At 40.7% G+C, this 21,847-nt stretch overlaps 1 protein-coding gene across 1 annotated transcript in view; it reads right to left on the bottom strand.

The window, feature by feature from the left end:
• The window catches only part of LOC126214921 (homeobox protein abdominal-A homolog), a 400,630-nt gene extending 380,315 nt beyond the window's left edge, over positions 1–20,315 (bottom strand). The window contains exon 1 of the mRNA XM_049941561.1: positions 19,439–20,315. Coding sequence (XP_049797518.1) covers positions 19,439–20,315 — 877 coding nt within the window. The remainder of the gene's footprint in view (positions 1–19,438) is intronic.
• Between the last annotated feature and the right edge of the window lie 1,532 nt (positions 20,316–21,847).

Here is a 21,847-nt window from a genome sequence, read left to right as displayed (position 1 = left end):
AGAGATGAGAATTACATCTGACAGTATGTGTCATTACCTCCGGAATATACAGTCTAACCACTGAGCGAATTTCAAAATAGACACAATATAAATTTGCAATAATAGTCCTATGAAGCGTAGGCCTATCAGTAACACAAGTTTTAGTTTCTCTAAGGATAAATTAAGATTAACCAGAAAATTAAAACGGAAGAATTTTGTCCCTACAAAATTTTAAAGTGTACACATTTCTAATTCGCTGCATGTCATAGCTCTAGATTTGGTGTTCTTCGGGGCATTTTCATGTTCGCGTCATTTTGACATATTAAGTAATCATTTCGCAACATCATCGAAACGTAATTCATTAAAGCAAAGACTCGACAAAACGAACAAGTGAACTAAAAAAAACTTAAAAAAACTGGTATGGCTGTGTGTCCGTTCTTATCCTACAATAAAACAATTAGTGATAACAGAGAAAATAAAGCAAATGCCTTACCGTACATTTATGTCTCGAACGTCTCAAGCGAAGTTCATTCCAGATACAGAACTAAATGACGATGCTTACGAAACTCGTGTACCAAATCCACTGTACTAAAGAACGGCATGTGTCTGTACTGGCGACGTAATGCCATGCATAGTCTGCAGAGCGCTTACTGTCCAACATCACGGCGTAGAACAGTGAGGTGAATTTAGACGGAATGTATCTTGCCGACAAAAATTCTATTTTGCACATCTGAATGCTCGCTCCATAGACATTCTTGATGAATTGTTCGTAGGCAGAGATACGTCGATGGATCGTCACTTTCATTTGTCATAACCGTAGCTATAGATTTGAAAGGAAACTGTTAAGCTTTTGCTGATTGTTGGTAATTTTAAGTACCACTTATTTTGATCTTCGTTTATTCTGACTTAATACGTAACGCCATATCCTCGGCTGACGATACGTTTACGTACATGTTTATCTTGAGTTGAAAACACTTCACTGCCTTCTAGATCTCGGTCGCTATTCAGAAAGTATGTTTGTATAATCTTTGGTGACAGCTGACGATTTGGTTTGGAGAGACCGTACTTATTGTGTTTACTGTGCTACAACTGTTAGCAATTTTTTATGCCTACTAGCACAAATCTGATGAAATCTAAGTCATATATTCTCCTCATGCACCTCATTTGTTAAATATGTAGTTTTTACTTATAAAATTGAACGGAAACCGAGTGGTACGTTACAGAACCGTATGGCCATGTGTGCATTTTTCGTGTACTGCTACACAATAGAACTCTTAGTGTGTTGTTTTCCCTTATGTCTTTCTGCTACTTTTTGGTTTTGTCGGTCTAGTTCCATAAAGGCCAGACTCGTTTTAGTGTCAGCTCGGTTCTCATTATTGTAGATGTTGCTTCACAGAAAAATACCGTTTTTAGTGAGTCTACAGCACGAACAGATGACGGAATTGTAGCTTTTCTCGAAGATTTGCCAGATGATACTGACATTACGGAGATAGAGAACGATGATGAAGAACTGATGCTAAAAATCCTGCAGCTGTAGCTTTCTAACCGGTTTTTGAAACATCTATAGATTTTGATGCAATTTTTGACAGAGCTTGCTAGAATGGGCACCAGAGGAGCTCGAAATCCGTAAACCTGAGACTAGAGAAACGCGAAAAGTAGAAGGTGAATGGTTGCTTACATAAATAGCTGCGCAAAGTACAAAGATGCCCGAAATCGACAGAACGTGGAGGAAACTTGGATGACTCAACCATTTCCTACAAAGTGTAACTCTCAAGCTCATGGCGGCGATAATCAGCCAGTATGCATAATTTTGGCTCTTAACCACCGTACTGTTCGGATTATAAGACAAAGTATACTCCAAGAAAATAATTATTTGCTGGTGCTACTTAAAGATGTTGGCTACGTGATTTAATAACGGTTCTCTCTGGATTATTTTGTATTTTATCTGTTTTATTCTGAGCTTAGTCAGCGGGGGCTTCCCAAAACGTAATCGTTATAGCGTCAAATCTTTATAGCTGTGTGGTGCACTTCACAATTGACTGCATATACCATTTCTGCTAAGTTAAAAGTGAGCCTCGAATTTCTGCAGTGCGCTTAAGAAAAGTGGGCATCTTTTTCCATCTGCATCAGCCAGCATGTCTGTTTACATTGAGGCGGGTGGCAGCTTCGGAAACATTCAGTGCCAGCTATGGGCGAAAAATATAATAATGAAGTAAGGAGGAGCCGCCTTCGTGCAAGAACATGATTTTTATTTTGTTTAATCTCCAGACGTATTTCACGTCTCTTATGGAATTTTCGGTGGGTTCTTTTTGTTATTATTTGTACCCTGTGGCCACCAACAGAAATCAAATGTTAAGTCTAAAATAATACAGCATGTCATCATTGCTTTAGTCCACCTGTCCGAAGTTGAACTTGGTTTTTATTTGCTTGCTAAATGAAACTGCTTTTGCGTTTGGAATGGTCTTTTCGCGTTCATTGGCGAATTAGATGTTACAGAGTTTCTGTGGCTTAGTATACAAACTTTTCACTGCACATTTACGTTTCGTGTTGTCGCTTTTTTTCACCCCTTTGATGACCCTTGGTGGCAAAGCTTTTCAATTATATACTGATAACAAATCAATGATATACGTGGAGCAGCCTTCAGCTACGTTAACAATCATTTTCAACGACGTATGAAAATTTCTCCCCTTTTTTTTGACAGATGTTCGTGCAGAGCGAAAACAAAACTTTCAGAAACTACGCAACGGATTTTTGTCCGAATTTTCATAGCCAAACGAAGAGTGGGAAATGGTCAAATTAAAAATTACACTGACCAGCGTGACGTTTAGTTTTCCAAACAAAGGATTTAACTGCCCGAATATTGTCAGGGTAAATAAGAAACACTTAAACAGTATTTGAAGAAAAACCGAAATATTTCACGTACGGCTATGAAAATGGCATGTCATAAAGTCAAACCACAGCTTAACTGAACCTTTTCTGCGTCCTCTTAATAATAGAATAATACCGATAGATTTTTAAACGTATTATATTTCATGCTTCCCTGAACCAAACTCGAAAAATAAACTGAAAACAAATAGGTCAAATATTTTGTGAACTGATTTGTCTAAAAGTAAGGAATAAAACAGTCAGACGAATATTTGATGCAGTAGAGCGTATATTTGTCTGCTGAAACTTCACTCGGTGGTCTCCTTATGTCGCTAACGTATGAGCATCTAAGCTCATGTGTATGATTCCAGGTATCTTTCAAAACAATGTCACATGCTTCTCTGATCTACGTATTTAATTTGTTAGTTTTGCACAAAACATTTTGCCTTTTTTCAGTTTTTATTTTTGAAGAGATGAAGATTCTTAGAGGCTCATATAATATTTCTCTCTGGTATTCTAGTTGTGGTGCAGGCGGTTGCATCTGCGTTTTCCAGTGATGGATGACACATTATTATTATTATTATTATTATTATTATTATTATTGTAAAGAAGCACTTACTGTCCTTCAAGTAAACAACGCGATTGTTTAAAAGTTTTATTTGTTCATCATAAATACGACGGATCACGACCTAAATGAAAACCTGTAGTTTCAGTAGAACCTGATCTGTTGTTTCCTGCGAAGAAGAAAGCGACAACGAAAACGACACAAGACCGAAAACTTTAATTTATTTCCACCGACTTCCAATTGTAATAGGAATACGGAGCCGCCAACAACGAGGAACATGACACGTTCCTTTTGTTGTGCCCACGTACACGTCTCCACAGCTGAATGGTATCCTGTAAATTCCCGTCATTCTCAAAGGCCTGTTGGGGTTCTCCAAGAAATTAACACGATCATGGCGTCAGAGGTGTGGCATTTCCGGTTGTGATAGTTTGCATTTTTCAGATGCAATGTCGCACCGAGGTATAGTCATCTGCTTCAGTGAGCCGCGTTATTGATTGAACAGGGAACAGTGTGAAATGCTGCCATGCCTTTGTGTTTCGGCAGTGCAGCGCAAGCCACGGTGCGAGGCGGTGACACAATGGCTCGCTTTGGAAGCCCGCGCACGGCCCGCCCACACTTAACCGGCGCCGACTCACAATGGTGACAGGCGCGAACACGGAATAATGGCCTGTTTGACTGCTACAGTGTTTCCAAGCACACTCCCCTGTGTCGCGATGTATGTACACAGAGCACTTGTTAACTCGTTCTCCTCCGTGAACCCCCCGCGTGCAGCGTAAACCGAAACCTCGGTGCAGTGTAAGCAGTTATTGCTTCAGTAACCTCTGCGAGATCTTTTACGCTTCTACGAACATTAAAAAGTCACCTGTCGCATTAATTCTTGATGGTGATCCGCGCTTTTGACAGCATCAATCATTGCCGTCGGCAGGGACCGAACGTAAGTAGCTAGGAATTACAAAATGGCCAAATATGGCATTAGCGCAAACGATGTAACTCGCAGCCACTTTATTTCAATGTAATATATAACACCGGACTTATACCTTCCCAATTGTATGGTATTAGGATTACATGAATCACCCACCCTCACCATGTAGTACTTATCGTGTGTTGTCTGAAATAGGAAGAGAATAAATCTGGGAAGAGAGATGCTACACAACTCACTCTGTCACACACCCAGCCCCCCCCCCCCCCCCGCCAACAATGGAGTGCATTGACGCATCGTAGGTGCCCCGACGAACCTTCCCACGTTGGACTCAGGAACAGCGTAAGCCAAGAAAACAAATCCTACTAAGAACACATACTCAGCCAATATAGCAAACCCCAATCGTAGGAATAATCTATAATCAAGAATAAAATACAATAAGCGCATAATGAAATCAATATACCATTAGAACAACCAAAAGACTACAAATCCAACTTAGATACTCGCAAGAGATCTATGAAAATCCAGCGCCATCCCGACTGGGCTATAGGTGGTTTCCCCCAGGTGTAAGGTGAATTCCAGGATGGGGAATTCCACTACTTAGAATTAGGCAAAGACTGACAACAAAATGGCATGAGCCAGGATAAAAGTATCAAACGAAGTAGGCAGGACTCCCTCATTAAATAAATAAATGGTGTTCCAACAGCATTAACTAACTCAGGCTCAGAAGGACTTGAGTCCTCAACAGCCGCCACAATCCGCGAGGGTGTGGCATTCTTTTTAAAAAAAAAAAAAAAAAAAAAAAAAAAAAAAACTTGTAGTAGCCAAAGTTACTACAACGGCCAGTTGACAGAATATGTAAGCGTTAACTGGCGTTTCCTTGCCGAAAAGTGTATGGTAAATCTACTCAGCGCAGTCAGAGTCCCACAACCGTCCTTTCACCTGCAAATTTAGAGCGCACGACACAGAGCCAATGTATCTCCATTATTATACATAGAACAAATGTACTTCAGTAAAAGCCAATTTTCTGACAAACTAAATTGTAACAATTTTCATGTTTTCAATCAACTTTCTTTAAATATACAAATTTCTGGTTTTAACATTTTGCATTTTATTTAATACTAAGTAATAAATGTACAGTGCGAGTAAAAATTATGTGAACAGTCCTACTTTCGTTTAGTTTTCTATTACAGGCTGTTAGTGCACATGGCCGACTCAAAATTAGGTGAGCAGTCTTAATTTTCTTTCGTTTTCTATTCCAAGTTGTTAGTATCCATGGCTGACAGGCTCACACTGGAGCAGACGAGAGTGGCGGTAAACCTTAACGAACGTGGTGCAGTCAGCGATAGATGGGCGTCGAAGGTTTGCAGAAAGATTTCCAGATAGATGGCCACTAACTCGTTTAGCAATTTATCACATTTACCAGAAGTCTGTAGCAACCGGTTCGGTAGCAGACAATTATGACCGCAATGCGGTGCGATGTAGAACTGGCAGAAGTAAACATTGCTATAGTGAAGGAGGCAATAATACAGAGTCCATCAAAATCGACGAGACGTTTTGATCGGGAAGCAGGGATTATTCCACATGCTTTCTCTCAAACAGTGTTCACATAATTTTAACTCATCCTATAAGAACTTTGAACAAAATACTGATAACAGTGGCATAATTTTTAGTTGCGGAAGAATAGACCGAATTTAGAAAGGTACGATCAACGACTAACGCAGTTTTTATTTTGAGACAGCTTATTGACAAGTAGTGAGAGTTTAATAACAAAGGGACACGTATTATCTTCATAGATTTTGAAAAGGCCTTTGATTATCTGTAGTGCTGAAGAAGATATTTGGAAAGTTTTCCTTGGTTATCTCGTAAATGCAGCAACTGGTTAAGTCTTTCCTATTTATTCAATCCAAACTGAGAATCCCTCCTCCCAATCATAGGTCGCCTGGTAACTAACTAAAAAGAACCGCGACTCCATGATGGGCTAGATCTAAAAGTGCCTGCTAAATTGGAGACCGAAAAGTGTCTCGTAATTCTTGGTGAGGTTTTAGAGCGGTGTCCCTGACATACAAGGCAACCGCCGCAATTACGATTTCCCCCTCAAAACCAAAATTAAATCACACCAAATAGACAAATTCAAAATTCTTATTCTCCTCATCTATAAAAAACTGAAGTCCAAAATGGCTGAAAAGAGGATAAGCTCTATTAAAAGGAAGAGCAGCTAAATTTGATGATCGTAAATCATCAAAGTGCAATAACAATTATACCGCTGTTAATTAATCAACCCGCTCTCTCTGTTCGGGAGTGAGAATGAAATATTTATATACTAGTATATCCAATACCATGGTTCCGAACAAGCTTTTTCGGGAGGTTTCCCTTGGTGTCTTGTACATTTGGTGCAGCGCAGCTTGGAGAAATCGTAAATACATAATATTAATAATTCGACGTAAGTTGCTTTTGGTTGGTAGTTTCGTGTGTCTTTCCCCTCATCAGTAATACGTATCTGCGTAACAGAAGAGAAATATTTCTTACAATATGTTATTTATAGCATACATGGTATCTGTGAGGAACGGTCAATATTCAGCGTTTTTGATAGGAACCCTTATTTGAAGCAAAAAGGTCTTGTGGACATATGCCTTATTCTGAATAATTTCCGAGATAGTACAAATTTCATGCACATTTTTTTTTTTTTTTCCTCGGGCTGGTCGCGCGCCGTATATGTCTTAAGCAACCAACATCTTTGATGTATTCTGGCACAGCCGACCTCGTTGCTTTCAACCTCTTATAGCTCGGGTTGTCTTTCTGCCATTAAGGTAGCCCGTTGAACGCGCAGTAGTGTGTTGAAAGAGAAGTTGTTGGAGAACTGACAAAGTACCAAGAGATTAGCATCACGTAACTGTGTTTGTACACGCGCTGGTTAAAATTCCATTCATCTACACCAACGAAAAATACGCAGATATGCTGTATGTTATAGCTTCGGCGATGGTAGTGCTCCTGCTGATGCCTAAGAATACTGTCGCCGCTTTCCGACACGTCGAATTCCTGATCGTAGAGTGTTTACAGCAGTTTTCAATTCACACAATGCAAAACGTTTGTTGTAAAGTTCACTAACTGTTGCACAGAGAGTAAACATGGCAATGTATTTAATAATGCAGAAAATAAATAACAATGGACGTTAAATGTGTTCTGTCTCGGAAAAAGCCGGCCGGTTTGGCCGAGCGTTTCTAGGCGCTACAGTCTGGAACCGCGCGACGAATCCTGCCTCGGGCATGGATATGTGTGATGTCCTTAGGTTAGTTAGGTGTAAGTACTTCTAAGTTCTAGGGGACTGATGACCTCAGAAGTTAAGTTCCATAGTGCTCAGAGCCATTTGAACCATTTTTTTTGTCTCGGGAAACATATGGAATATGGCATATGTGCAAATGAAGTTTTTCACTTCAAATGATAGTTCCTGTCATATCCCTGAATATTTACCAATCCTGTATAGTGTATAGTGTTTTATGAGTACATGGTTTTCTATATTATCGAAATGTGACTTCCGTTATATGTACTGGTTTTTATCGTATGCTAAGTAATATGACTATATGATGTACATGTGCACCTGTGCATTTATATGTAATCACCGTAAGACACTTTTGCGATAGTACATAGTTGTCAGTGATTACTGTTGTGCATGCAAGGTCATTATTTGTTAACATCACAAAATGTTCAAATGTGTGTGAATTCCTAAGGGAGATGTTTAATAAACTCAAGTGGCAGACTCTGCAAGAGAGGCGCTCTGCATCGCGGTGTAGCTTGCTCGCCAGGTTTCGAGAGGGTGCGTTTCTGGATGAGGTGTCGAGTATATTGCTTCCCCCTACTTATACCTCCCGAGGAGATCACGAATGTAAAATTAGAGAGATTAGAGCGCGCACGGAGGCTTTCAGACAGTCGTTCTTCCCGCGAACCATACGCGACTGGAACAGGAAAGGGAGGTAATGACAGTGGCACGTAAAGTGCCCTCCGCCACACACCGTTGGGTGGCTTGCGGAGTATGAATGTAGATGTAGATGTAGATGTAGACCAAACTGCTGAGGTCATCGGTTCCTAGACTTACACACTACTTAAGCTAAGAACAACACACACACCCATGCCCGAGGGAGGACTCGAACCTCCGGCGGGAGGGGCTGCGCAGTCCGTGACATGACGCCTCGAACCCCACGGCCACTCCAAGCGGCGTTAATATCACAAACTATGCTAAAGAATACCAGTCAAATTTTCTAGCATTTTTTTTATTGGTGCTTTTGTTTAACATAGTGTAAGAATGTTTCATTAAGTACCTGTAAATTTCTAGTTCCTTCAAGAAGTCATTACCATAAAAAAGCACCTTACGTGAAATAAATGATTATAAATATGTCTTTGCTGTTCCCTTAGTTACGAGGTGAATGATAAAAATAACTCGGCATGAAATGCCAGCCCCTCATCACTGCAGTCCGAATCCCCTATCTTTATTTAAACTGTTCACGCACATTACGATTTCCACAGCCTGTTTGATGACTGAGTATTAGTAGTTTGAAGTGAAGGTAAGAATTCCTGTCTGCTCAAAAAAGATTTTCTCCTGGTGCTAACGAACAAGGGCTTCTGATTGTTGAAACAGTTTCAGTTATGCGTTGTTAAGGGTTTTTTGAAAATAAAGTCAGTTATTTTCCGGAATACAAAAACGTGCTAGGAAAACTAGGGAAATGAGAAAATTTGGCAACCTGAAAACCAGACCAGTACTCAAAATTATCTTCATTATCTATACGTTTATCGACCGTTCTACTGCAACTATTTTTTTTTAATTCGCCTCGATGACATTACCCCCAATGCAGATTCCAACTTTTTTATGTCAGTTTGCTCCTCGTTTTCATTTTTCGACTTCGTATAATTTATATTAGAGATTAGATTTCCTTTCTTGGTTTTGCATTTTAACATTTGTGTAATGCAGAAATGGAAGCGGAATAGAAATACATTTGACATTTATTACATTATTTTATATGTGTGCTGCTTTTCTTAATGGAACGGGAAATATCTGTGCTTCTGATACAGAACCAAATTCTCTATTTCATCTTGTGTTTGATAACATCTTCTGAAATATTTTAGATATTTCTGATCGTACTAGCATGCGCTAAAGAAAAAAGCTGTGAGAGCATTTCCAGAGATTCCCTTTTAGTAGAAACTGTGTAAATAAATTGAATGATTATGCTACGGCAATTAATTTTTCTTTTGAAAATGGCAGCTTTCGCTATAATTACTTAACAAACCAGATCACACATAATTTTTTTCAGTTGCCAAACCTACTGACACAGCACCACTTAATTGCTGTGAAAGTATACGTGTTATCGCGTAGTATAATTAAGAGGAATGACGTAGGGGACCAGTTGAAAGACGAATAAGTATCAAGTGTAAAAAATATCTTTTACGATACGGAAAATGCATCAGTGTAAATTAGGGTGACGAAGATTGTGGCAAAAACTAAACTGGCTTTTTACTCAAAACCAACAACTTACCGTTTGCTTTAGTGCACACCAAGTGTTTCGAAATACAGATCCATTCGTTATGTCCCTAAACTCAAATATAAAAATAGTAAATTACTGGAAAGGACCTTAGGGATATCTACGGTAGCGTATGTAGTATTTTGGTGTTTTTTATTTACTACACAGAAAGATTGCATTCCAAGATGTAAATGTAATTTTAAAGTAATTAAAATTATGTTGTTGGTAATAACAAGCTTACAATTACATAAAAAACACAATTACTTTAGCTTATTACTATCAACTATTTAATTTTAATTGCTTATAAATTAGATTTCCATCTCTTAATGTATTCGTCCTGTGTAGTAAATAAAAATAGCATTAATGAATTATTGTTGCAGTTTTCCACTAAAAAGTCCATTTTATTTTCAGAAAAAATCTCTACTACTTGAGTAAAAAATCCATGTCTTTTTCAAAGACTGACACATTTTGCACTGCGACTCATTATAGTACTTCATAAATATTATCAGTTTTTCGGGTGTTGGGTAGCGATGGTATACTTTCTTAGTAATAATTATTTGCATTCAACTACTTTAATGGTAATTCCAAAATATACTGTATCAAGTAAGCCTACAATTAAAGTGGTTGAATGCAAATAATAATTGCTGATACAGAGGCTAGTACTTAATTGCATTGAAATGTATTCAACCCCCAAACGACAGACTGTGCTAAAAAATTAATTTGTCCTTTGGAAATTGGGAGAATTGTTCCATTTTATGGGACTGCTTCTTGATATTCAGCGGGAAAACTAGGATCATATGAATTCGAAAAATGAAACTTTGTGTCTTTCAGTAACAGTTGTAGCCGATCGGTGACGTGATAACTGTGAAAATTCATCATATACTAGTTATCAGAAAACTATCTGATTTTGTTTCAAATATGTTTTTCTTTTCGCTGTTAGTTCATAATACATGTAAACAAGAGAGGAGAGAGTGAAGCATAATTGTGTGCTGCAATGTAAATGTTTCGGTGAACCGTAAATCTTTAGATTTTTGAATTTTCAAGAGAAATATCCTAAAATTTTACTAATGTGAAACACTTGTTTAAGAAACAAACGTTTTTTTTTTTTAAGAAATAAAGAGCATTTCCCTTTTATCGCTTTTTCAGTAACATTTAATGTGATTTGATGTTTGCTAGAATATGATATTATTCATCCCAATGATAACTATGATTCTTTTGCCTACTTATTACGCAAATTGTGCGTTAAAGTAAGCGTTACAGCGAACGTTCCATCGCATAACTACAGAAATTTAGGAAACATCCTCTAGGTAACAGTGCTAACTAGAACACTGAGAAATAATGTTTTATTGGTTAATTATACTTTTAGTAATGAATATGTTCAAACTACATACTTTTAAACAGATCCTGCCAATTTTTTATTTTTTTATTTTTATGGCTTGTGACACTGTTTGAGGAACATTTTAAGGGCATTATTTATTCAGAATATACTGATTTTAGGCCTTAATATATATATATATATATATATATATATATATATATATATATATATATATATATATATATATATTACGTGGTGCAATGTCTGGAACATCAGAGCTGTTGGAGCCTCATGTAAGTTTTAAATCGGTTTTTGGTGCATGCCGAACAGGGGCGTAATACAAATCTGCATTCCGCCTGGAAATTTCTGTGTTAATTATGCGTAATATGCGTTACATCTTTAGAAATACTGTTCGAAGCTAGAACCAAACAAATATTACATTTTAAATCGGCTCCAGGAACCCGCTAAACGGCGATGCTAAAAGAATCTGCTTTTCTCACGAAACAATTCTGGTATTTTATTTGCAAATACTACGAACAGATAGCTACTGAACAAATATCAACGTGCTGTAGGTGATATTGCTCGAAATTAAAGTTTGGAGTGCTTGTCCAACTATTTCTGGAGTCAGCTAATGAGGAGGTACTTGGATATGCAAAGAATTATTTTGCAATGCATTGTAAGCAGAGTAGAAGGAATGCACATCCTTTATGACCATCAGAAAATTTCAGGCGTGGCTTCCTTTATACGGCTGAAACCCAGAGTAACTTATTTTGTTTACGATCGTAGATAAGAGAATTGTTGAATCTTTATAACGACGATGTGACAACACAGTCTAGGCCTCTTTCAAAGATGTAATCTTGTTTTTGTATTACTGAATGACTTTGTTAACTACATTGTAGCCAGCTATGGAAAAAGTCGCTGCCTGTTAGAACTTCATGTTCTATAACAAACAAATCATACTGCCTTACGACTATATAATTTATGGTGAACTGAAACCCAGATACGTAACTATTTTTCCGGTAAAATAAGGCTTCAGTTTCTGTAATTTCCAACAGAATGCCGTCAAAAATTTTTGTTGTTGAGTTTGCGGCAATGAAGCAACGGTTCGAAGACCGCATTCAAATGAAACGTATGATGTGATTTCAGTCCAAATACTGATACAGCATCAATCTGAACGAAGCCCTATTATACACAGGTGACATTCATTATCATTAGTTGTGATGAAGAAAAGAAAAAAAAATTCGTTTACCGGAAGACTGAAATTTCAGATACATACATTTCTGCCATATAATTCACCATTCTGCAGAATTTCTTTCTGTCAATTTTCATTTTTCCTTACCCAAATTTTGCCACCTACAGAAATGTAACTTCGTGACGGTACGACGAAAGACCTGCTTTACGCAAGGGATAACTCGTTTATATTTAGCGATACACTGCTGGCATTTCATCAGTGATTTTTTTAAAAAATATTTTGACATAATTAGTAGATAACATACACTACCGAATTACCTGTTTTCACGTCTGCATTATAACTCCAACAGAATAATCCGGTGTTCTAATTAAATTCAAGCTTTGTACGTCAGTTGATCACAAACCATTGTTTTTCTAATTCAGCTCTATAAATTTAACTGTACAAATTTAAAATATGAAAATTATTTTGTGCTTCTTATGAATCTGCAGGGTATTTGGGAAAATTTATCGTAAAACGCAAGTGCGATTACAGGTAATGAGCCTTCATCTATATTAAGTAATACTTTCATACTACGGAGTAAAACCCATGATGATTTGAGAGCGTTAGCGAGATATCTCAGCAAAACCATGTAAAATAAAGACTTGTGTTTTGCATAAGACAGATCATAACATTCACCTTAACACCATATGCCAACATGAAATAAATTGCAATTCTATTACAAGTGCTTACCTGAATGATTTTTTTACCAGTTAAACAACTTTTAAAATATATTTTAACGTGACAAGAAACTTTATCAATGAAATATTTATGTTCAAACAATAAATATCGCTGCGTTATGTGTTACCTTATCAAAGACAAATTGAATTGCGTTGCTGCAAACAGGACTGATACAATAGTCTACAATACGGGACATGTAAAAAGAGGTTCCTGCCACAGTGGTTCCGCTCTGCTTTGCTAACACTGGCAGGGCATTTGAGGTAAAAAGAAAAAGAAATTCCCGGGTGTAGTAAATAAATCTTACAACTTCTTTTCTGCTGCAATTTGCAAGTGGCCTTACGAAGGAACGGAGTACCTGAAGTTGGAATACTTCTTTAATATGCTTGTGTCTCTACGGACTGTTAAAATGGCCAGTCATCGGTTGTTCCATAGATTCATTATTACGGTATTAGCACATTACTTTAGGAGCATATTATACGTAAGCGTGTTAACAGGTACAAGGTATGAAAAAAAAAGAAACTATTACTCAATATGCTGCGAGTACTGCTAAACAGAATGCAACGGGCGAATTAAGGCAGTGATCTTTCTGCAAGAGAAACGTCGACATCGAGAATAGTCAGCCGTGAAAAATTAACACTTTATTTCGATAGAGAAGTATGGAAGTTGCTAGACCAGGTCACATTATGACACTCATAAGGGAGTCTGAGTTTTGTCACAATGTTAAGAAGGATAATGACACTGTCAACGTGCACGGTCCGACATGTTTTTTTAACAGTTTGATGAAAGAACAAATTTCACTGTACGGTACTGGGAATTTATCGCAGTACGAAAAAGATCTTTAACGTTTTTTATGCAGAAACCTTGTTCTAATCTTACACAGTATATCTTTCTGGAGATCTACCAATTATGGTAGAGCAGAATTAAGAGAAAACTCCTCCATTTCTTTGCTGAAAGAGCAGTATTTGAACTTAGCGTGTAGTTCTGTAGTTTTAGCATGACCTTGCGAAACAATTTGCACAATGTATTGCCAAAAACGTGTAATAACGCACGTAAATTACGTAACGTTTAAATACAAAAAAGAACTGGATATTTTATTCAAAGAAAACTACCTTTTGGCAAAGATGAGAATTTAAATGTGAATGTCTCGAAATGTATATGAGAAAATTACGGAAGGAATGTCGCAAATAGAAGTGACAGAAAGAGGCATTGCCAATGATTACTTTACAAAGAACAGTATAAACAAAGAAGATGAACACAGTTAAAAGATAGTAACTCAGTAACCATGTTCTGGAATATATTCAAAACACTGAAAGATATGTAACATAAATTTAAAATAATTCAATAACAATACACAGATAAGATGGTGAAGCAGAAAATACAGATTGGCACCTTGTATTAAGAGAAATTAATGACATATTTATAGCAACAAGCCTACCAAATATATCATATGCCACGTAAATATCTGATATTTCGTGTAATAAACGCTATAATAAATAATTCACCTGTACAATATAGTTTTTAGTTTGCTGTTAACAGAGTCATGGCTTTTTGCAGCTGCTGACAGCGTGTGTAAAGCGTAAATTTAAAGGTACGTTTGTCAGAACAATTATTCCTGGACGTCATATCATAACAGGCAAGGTGAAAAGATTTTGTGGAGGAGAGCAGTAAACGTGCGTATTATATAGATGACTATCCTGCAGTTTATTGTAAGGATACATAAAGAGTATGAAGGTGATGGGAAATAAACTGTTCTGTAATATTCAAATTTACTGTGCAAGTAATTTTTCGGTGTTCTCGGAATTTGATCGTTATATCGCTGCTGCACACAGAGTGGGATATTTTCTGTATTCTCAAGAGCGATGCCACTACATGATCACGATATTTCCTTCTGGACAGAGAACTGAAATGAGTTTGTCCATGAAAGCAACAATGTAGAAGTAATTTCTGTAACTTCGTAATGAGCAACTGCATGGTTGCCTCATTGCCTTGGTTCTGAGGGCAAAAAATGAAAATGAGACGGCGATACAAGGGAAGCATATGAATGTCGATTGCTTCTTCCGTCCACGTTTGGTAGAATAACTTAATTTATAAACACAAATAAATATAATCTAATTTCCAGGTTTCCTTGGTGTAGAAATTACACGCAGCTCAGTGAGTTTCGATGGCCGTGTGAGCAAAGGAGCCGATGTGAAGTCTTTTCCCTGTATTTATGTATGGTTTTTAGCTAAGACATCTCTCGCGTACTAGAGTTTTATAAACAAGTGCGTACTGAAATTATTGTAGATGGATTTTCTATTTAACCTGGTCGGAATGAATGTGTCGAATGACTGTGAGGAAATTGTTTTTGGAATCTAGATGTACATACAATTCGGGATGTAGTAGATAGTGAGACTGATTTTGTACATACTGTTAACGCGTACAATTTAGGTAACTGCCTTACCATTTGAAAGATGAAATATCGAGTGGGATGAGAAAATAACGTGAAATAAACAGCAGTCTGGTTAGTAGATTTAATGGTGGAGTATTTTGCAGATGTGTCCGGAATTTATATGATTAGATGTTGTGATCAGAAAAGGAGTGGATTTTTGTAACCTTGTAATGTTATTGTAATCGAATTTCTCCAACTTCCAATAACAGAATTATAAACGGATGGGCATATGTTATGGATTACATTGATGTCGAACCTCGCAACTGAATGGTTGGCCAATTTATTGCTTTTTACTGTATCTTGTAGCAGTGAAGAAGAAATTTCGTGTTGTAATTTTTCCACGTATAATTTAAGATGGCACCGTCCGTGGTATGAGAAAGAAAACAGACATGGGTTAAACTATGATGTGAAATACGTTAATGTAATGTCCTTATTATATAGCCAAGACATTTGGACGGAGGTCAGATATTTACCGCTGTATTGCGATCACTGAAGTCAATCTGTATTATCATCATTAGCATTGTGCTACTTTCAGTGTTTAATAGATTTATTGGTTAAGAAATGTATCATTTCATAGTGAATTTAGACGGCCAACAGCAAAGTGAAATTATGCTATGTTTGTTAATTCATAGTTCAGAGAAGTGCCTACGTAGCATAGTCATAGTTGAGAATTTTGCCTGTTCTTACTGATCCACTGGCTAAGAAAAGTCATATAGTATACCAGATGCCGACAGCAGCATACAAAATTTAGTAAACGGGCTTATACATTGTATATTTATGTGTGATTACGAAATTACAGTGAAGGTTGAGACAAATTATGTATATTACAGATAAATACTAAATGTCACGAAACAGAAATTTACTGTTAACAGTTCATACAGAGTTTAGAGACGTGTGTTTATTGTTTACATGGTTGAGGTTTTATGGATCCAGTGGGGAAAAATTACACTTACACTGCATATATGTTGGTGCCAGTTTCAGTGATTTTTTTATGTACTGAATATAGTTAACCGTTTTCAAAAATCTATTCAACGTTGTGATATTTTTCACAACTTTCGAGACTGGTGTGTAGTTTATGAGCCTGTTAGCAGAAAAGTATTTGTGTACGGACTTTGAACCAATGCAAATTGTTTGAAAGGTAACATCGTTCGACAGCTTCATGATTTTATGCCATTTTATTCGTGCTTACAGTTAGATTCACCGGTTAAGCTAATATCACATAGTTAAATTACTCCTCTAAGAACAAAGATAAGTTCTCACTATTATCTAAAAACAGAAAAAATTAGTTACTAACAGAGATCAAACGTGTACTACAAATGAACTACAAGAAATAAAAAGACGATATAAAAACAGTCGGTTGTGGAACAATGTTATGGTACAGAAAACATACGCCCATCTGTTGATACACAGTTTCTATATCTGCATAAATTTACAGCGTGATACTGTACGGTGCATGGCAGAGGGTACTTTATATCAATGTTAGGAATTTTTTGTCGTATTAAATCTGCGTATTTAGTGAGGGAAAATGACTATGTCTGATTTCGCGATAATTTCTCTTACATTATTCTCAGGATCCGTACGCGAAAACTGTCATAGTCGGAGTAGAATGTTTGCAAGGTTTAGAGATGGCCAACTGATAGTTGTTACCGTGAAGGGATTTTATACATTTGGTGGGTAACAATTATCATACTGTGTCCCGAAAACAGAATTCGCCTTTGATTCTATTACCGAGCGCTACCGTTTGCCGCAAGGGCGGCAGTTCTTGTATGTCAACTTTTAGTGATATTCTTAAACCTGTTGAAGCGCTTGCCTGTCGGGAGAAACCGGTGAATCATTTGAAGGAAGTCTTTTCCTGCGCAGGCGTTTATCTTATTTTGAAACAAAGGTTTTATTTCATAATTTTACGATTAGCTCATTTCGCCTCCGTCGGCATTATCAAACTACATCACAATAAAAACTGTTACGTGTACAGTATGATATATTCGACCAACAAGAGCCCGTACAGTCATAACGGCTATGTGTGGAATATATCATGCTGTATACGCATCTGTTTTTGCTGTGATGTAGTATAATAATGTCCAAGGCGGCGAAATTAACTAGTTGCTAAATTATGCAAGAAGAGGTTATCACTGAAGAAAAAATAGTAAACGATCACCCTTTTTGAATGAATGATTTATTTCACCGTAACAGGTTTCGTGCTAGCACCAATCTTCAGAAGGCAACGAGGATTTCTAGCAGAAATTTCTCATTTTGTCTTGAGGAAGGGTTATGCTTTATACAATACAGCACAGAAGAATGCATCATTGATACGTGGCATGCTGTCTCGCTAAAGCTGAGCACGACACAAAAGAAACGCATGCTATAATCTATGAGGCAAAATCATTTCAGGGAGACAAATGTGAAATTTGTGCGAGAAGTCACGTCGAGGCCCGAAACTTGTTGCGATGAAATAAATCACTCCATAAAATTTAGCTGCTTGCAGTTTTTGTTATTCTGCGATATTTATGAAAACAGCCGACGTGTTCCGAAATCATCATGCATAAAATATCTTGTTTTTTTCAAAGCGAAAGAACAGCACTTAGGAGGAAAATGAATTCCTTCAAGAGATTCACGGTCGCTGTTGAAAAGGGCATACAAAAAGACTAACAGAGAATGAAACTGTGCACGACTTACGACTGTTTTATCTGAGATCTATCCCTGACAGATAATATTTGCATTTGCTATGAATACAAATGGCATGTATTGTAGTCTCCTATTGAAAACCAGTTTATTTGCAAAGATCGCTATGTTGATACAATTACTGGATTACTATTTTCGGCAAAATGTATTGCCATCGTCAGATTCATAAATCTGGGCAGTGGCAGTTACATCATACAATGCTTACACCACTCTGGTACATGAGGACTATACAATATGCATAAATATGTTTTGACATTACAGTGACATGCGAAGTGTGCTATCACAAAGTATGTGGAACTTTGATAGTACTTCTAACATGTCATTCTAATGCCTTGACTTTTTTATACATGTTGTACAGCGCTCAAATGACAGAATGGTGTAAGCATTTTATCGTGTAACTACCACTGCCCGGTTTTATGGATATGATGATGTCAATAGGCTATATGTTGCCGTAACAAGTAATCTAGCGATTACAAGTAAGTAGCGATGTTGCCAAATAAATTGGTTTTCAAAAGAGGAGTAGAGTAGAAAATTATATACCGTCTGCTGCACTGAATAGTTATGTCAGATTACCCTCGGCTTTCTTGAACGAAACTGTTGAAGTTTTCGTAACAACTTGTTGACATACTGTATTTTCGCTTTTCGTTGTTAATGTAAAAATCCGCTACAGCTGTAAAGAATATTTATGTCTAAACAGGAGAGAACTGTTCGGTTTCAAGACATATGTCCTATCTTGAGACTCATATTAAACTTTCAGTCCACAGGGATGGAGAGCTAAGGTTAAAATAGATTAAAATATGTAAAAAATAATGGTGTACCACTGACACACTATTTTAACATATTTTTAACCTATTATAACGTTAGTTGTGCACACTTGTGGACTCACATTTCAATATGCACCTGAAGATAGGATACATGTCCTGAAACGAGGTAGGTAAATAATTTTTACAACTGTAGCGGATTTGATGATTGACAATCAATAACAGGTGTGGATGTCTTGTGAAGAGAAACGTGCGGATTTTCGCTTTTGTCTCCGGATCTGCGGTCCTCGTTTGTTTATCGGCACTGCGCCACCAGCAATAGATGGTGAGCCTTTGGCAGTGTCAGCCACTCGGGCTGGGAAAACATTACAAACAAACGTCGGCAGAAGATCGCGAGACGAAAGAAGACAGGTTTTAGGTTTTCCTCGTGTTTGGCAGGGCGGAAGCACTGTGCGGCAGGGTGGCGTAAGCGGCCAGCGCGCGATCAGCTGGAGTTGGTGCTCACCAGTTATGGACATCCAGGGGTAGCGCGGGATGTCCGGCAGGGGCTGCGTGGCAGCCGCCGCCGCCGCCCCCGGCTGCGAGCAGGACGTGCCCAGCGGGTCGGCGCCCGCCCCCGCAGCCGCCGCCGCCGCCTGGTGGTAGAACTGCGCCGCCGCCGCCATGGAGGCGGACGCCGTGGCCGCCGCCGCCGACGCCGACGCCGACACGACCGCCCCCGAGGGGCTGGAGGCGGCCGCCACGGCCCCGGCGCCGTTGTGTTGCCCGGCGCCCGAGCCGCCCCCGGCGCCGCCCCCGGCTGCAGAGGCGTGGTGGTTGTGGTGGTGCGACGCGGCGGCCGCCGCCGCCAGCGAATTGTAGCCCGCCATGGCGTCCGCCGCGCTGCTCGGGGGCGGTGCGCCGCCTCCGCCGCCGGAACCACCGCCGCCCGCGCCGCCCCCGCCGCCGGTGCCGCCCCCGGAGCCCGCGGTGTAGCGGCAGCTCTTCTCGGCGGCGGCCGCCGCCACCGCGTCCACGGCCGCCGCCGCCGCCAGCGCGGCCGACGGCGACGTGAAGGCGCCGGGCGGCACCATGCCGCCCCCGGCGAACGCCTGGTGGTGGTGGTGGTGCACGGCGGCCGCGCTCACGTACGGGTACATGCGGCCCGCCGCGGCCGCCGCCGCGGACGACACGGCCGACGCCGTCGGGGGCGGCGGCGGCGACGACGAGCCGCCGGAGCTGGGCGAGTTGTTGCTGGCGACGGCGCCCGAGTAGTCGGGCGACGGCGAGAAGAGCGTGGACGCGCCCGGCGGCGCCAGCAGGTGCTGGTGGTGCTGCTGGTGCTGGTACAGCTGGTGGTGGTACTTGGGCAGCATACTGTCGAGCAGGAACTTGGAGCTCATCGTCTGTGGTGCTGCTGGTGCTGCGGAGCGGGGCTGGGGCGCCTACGCGGACGCCATGGCCGGCGCAGACTGCAGGGCCGCTACTGCGACGCGACGCGACGTCACCGTCAGCTGAGGCCACGCCCACCGCTCAGCTGGCCCGCGCGCCACGCGCTGACGGACTGACAGCGCCCGGGACCCAGGCGGCGACTCCGCACGCTCCGTACCCGCTGCTGCTCGCACTAAATCTAGCCCCGAAACTGAGCCGTTCGGAAATCTTCGTACCTAGCAGCACTACGGAACTCTCCCAGGAGCTGGTTACAAACTTCTCTGCAAAACTCCACAAGTCTACAACAACCTCTCAGTACCACTATCTCTCCCACACTCCTCCTATACAGTTTCTAACACAGCCGCAACAGTCCACCACAATCTTGCTATCCTATCCTCTCGATGTCCACTACAGTACCTCCTCACTTTCTGTCACCTCCTTTCAGCTAACAGTTTTTCAAGCAACGACTCCACACCGGTCCCCCGAAATCTTCCACGACAGTCAATAAAATTGTAAGCAGCCTCTTCTGTCCGCAGTTCCACGGCAGCGAAGACACTCACACACACGCTCGCGCACAGAGGGCACACCGTCCCGCGAGTCGAGGACAATAATAATAAAAAAATTACGAGGCGCAATCGCTTCTGGCTGGGGCGCGCCGGTTTCCCGCGGCGGGGCCGAGCTTCGCTGCCGACTCTTCCCGCACTGTGCTCGCTGTTGGCGCCGGCGGTCGCGAAGCGCCGCAGGAAATCCAGTGACGGCCCGTTTACGAGGCGGTCGCGTGCGCGCTGGCTGCCGGCCGCTATGACTGCTCTATAACGCCCAGTTTTAACGTTCGGCCGCTGCCGTGGCCGGGCTCATACAAGCGCCACTACCAACTAAATGTAACCCCTTACAATAATGGTCTGCACGAGCTGTTGGGAAGCTAAAACCCGCCCCCTTTCGGGTCCTCCCCTACGGCGTACCTTGGCCGCCCCCCCTCTCTCGGCGCCTCTCTGCTCCCAGCCTCTCTCTCTCTCGCTCTCTCCTCTTCTCCCTCTCCCACTCCTCCTCCTCCTCTTCTTCTTCCAGTTACCTGTCCGGTTCCCTGCGCCCCTTACCACTCCTCCGACGCCGAGCTCACCGCATCACCTGCACAGTAGCTCCTGAGGCGCGCGGGTTGGTGCGCACCGCACACGGCCCAGTCTAAAGGGGCAGCAAACAACCCTTTCGGGTGCTGGACTGCGGGATATATAAAAAAAAAAAGAAGAGAAACCACCGTCCGGCCACCGGTTTACCCCCTCCCGGCGACCACCCCTTCCCTCCCCGCCCGCCGGTCGAATGCGCATATGCCGATGCGCACACTCGGCCGACGCCTGCGCCGAGTACGTCACACACACGCAGCCCACGTGTCCTCCACACCTCACGACACGCCGTCAACTAATGTCCACAAAAGGCTGCTGACGAACACTCGCGAGAGAACAGACAGCAGCCCACGTGGGCTTGCCGTCGACTTCTGTGCCGTCTG

Source organism: Schistocerca nitens, chromosome 12 (assembly GCF_023898315.1).
Source record: "Schistocerca nitens isolate TAMUIC-IGC-003100 chromosome 12, iqSchNite1.1, whole genome shotgun sequence".
In the NCBI taxonomy this organism is placed as follows: Eukaryota; Metazoa; Arthropoda; class Insecta; order Orthoptera; family Acrididae; genus Schistocerca; species Schistocerca nitens.
The sequence above is the reverse complement of the archived record's forward strand: the minus strand, read 5'-3'. Positions and strand labels throughout refer to the sequence as shown.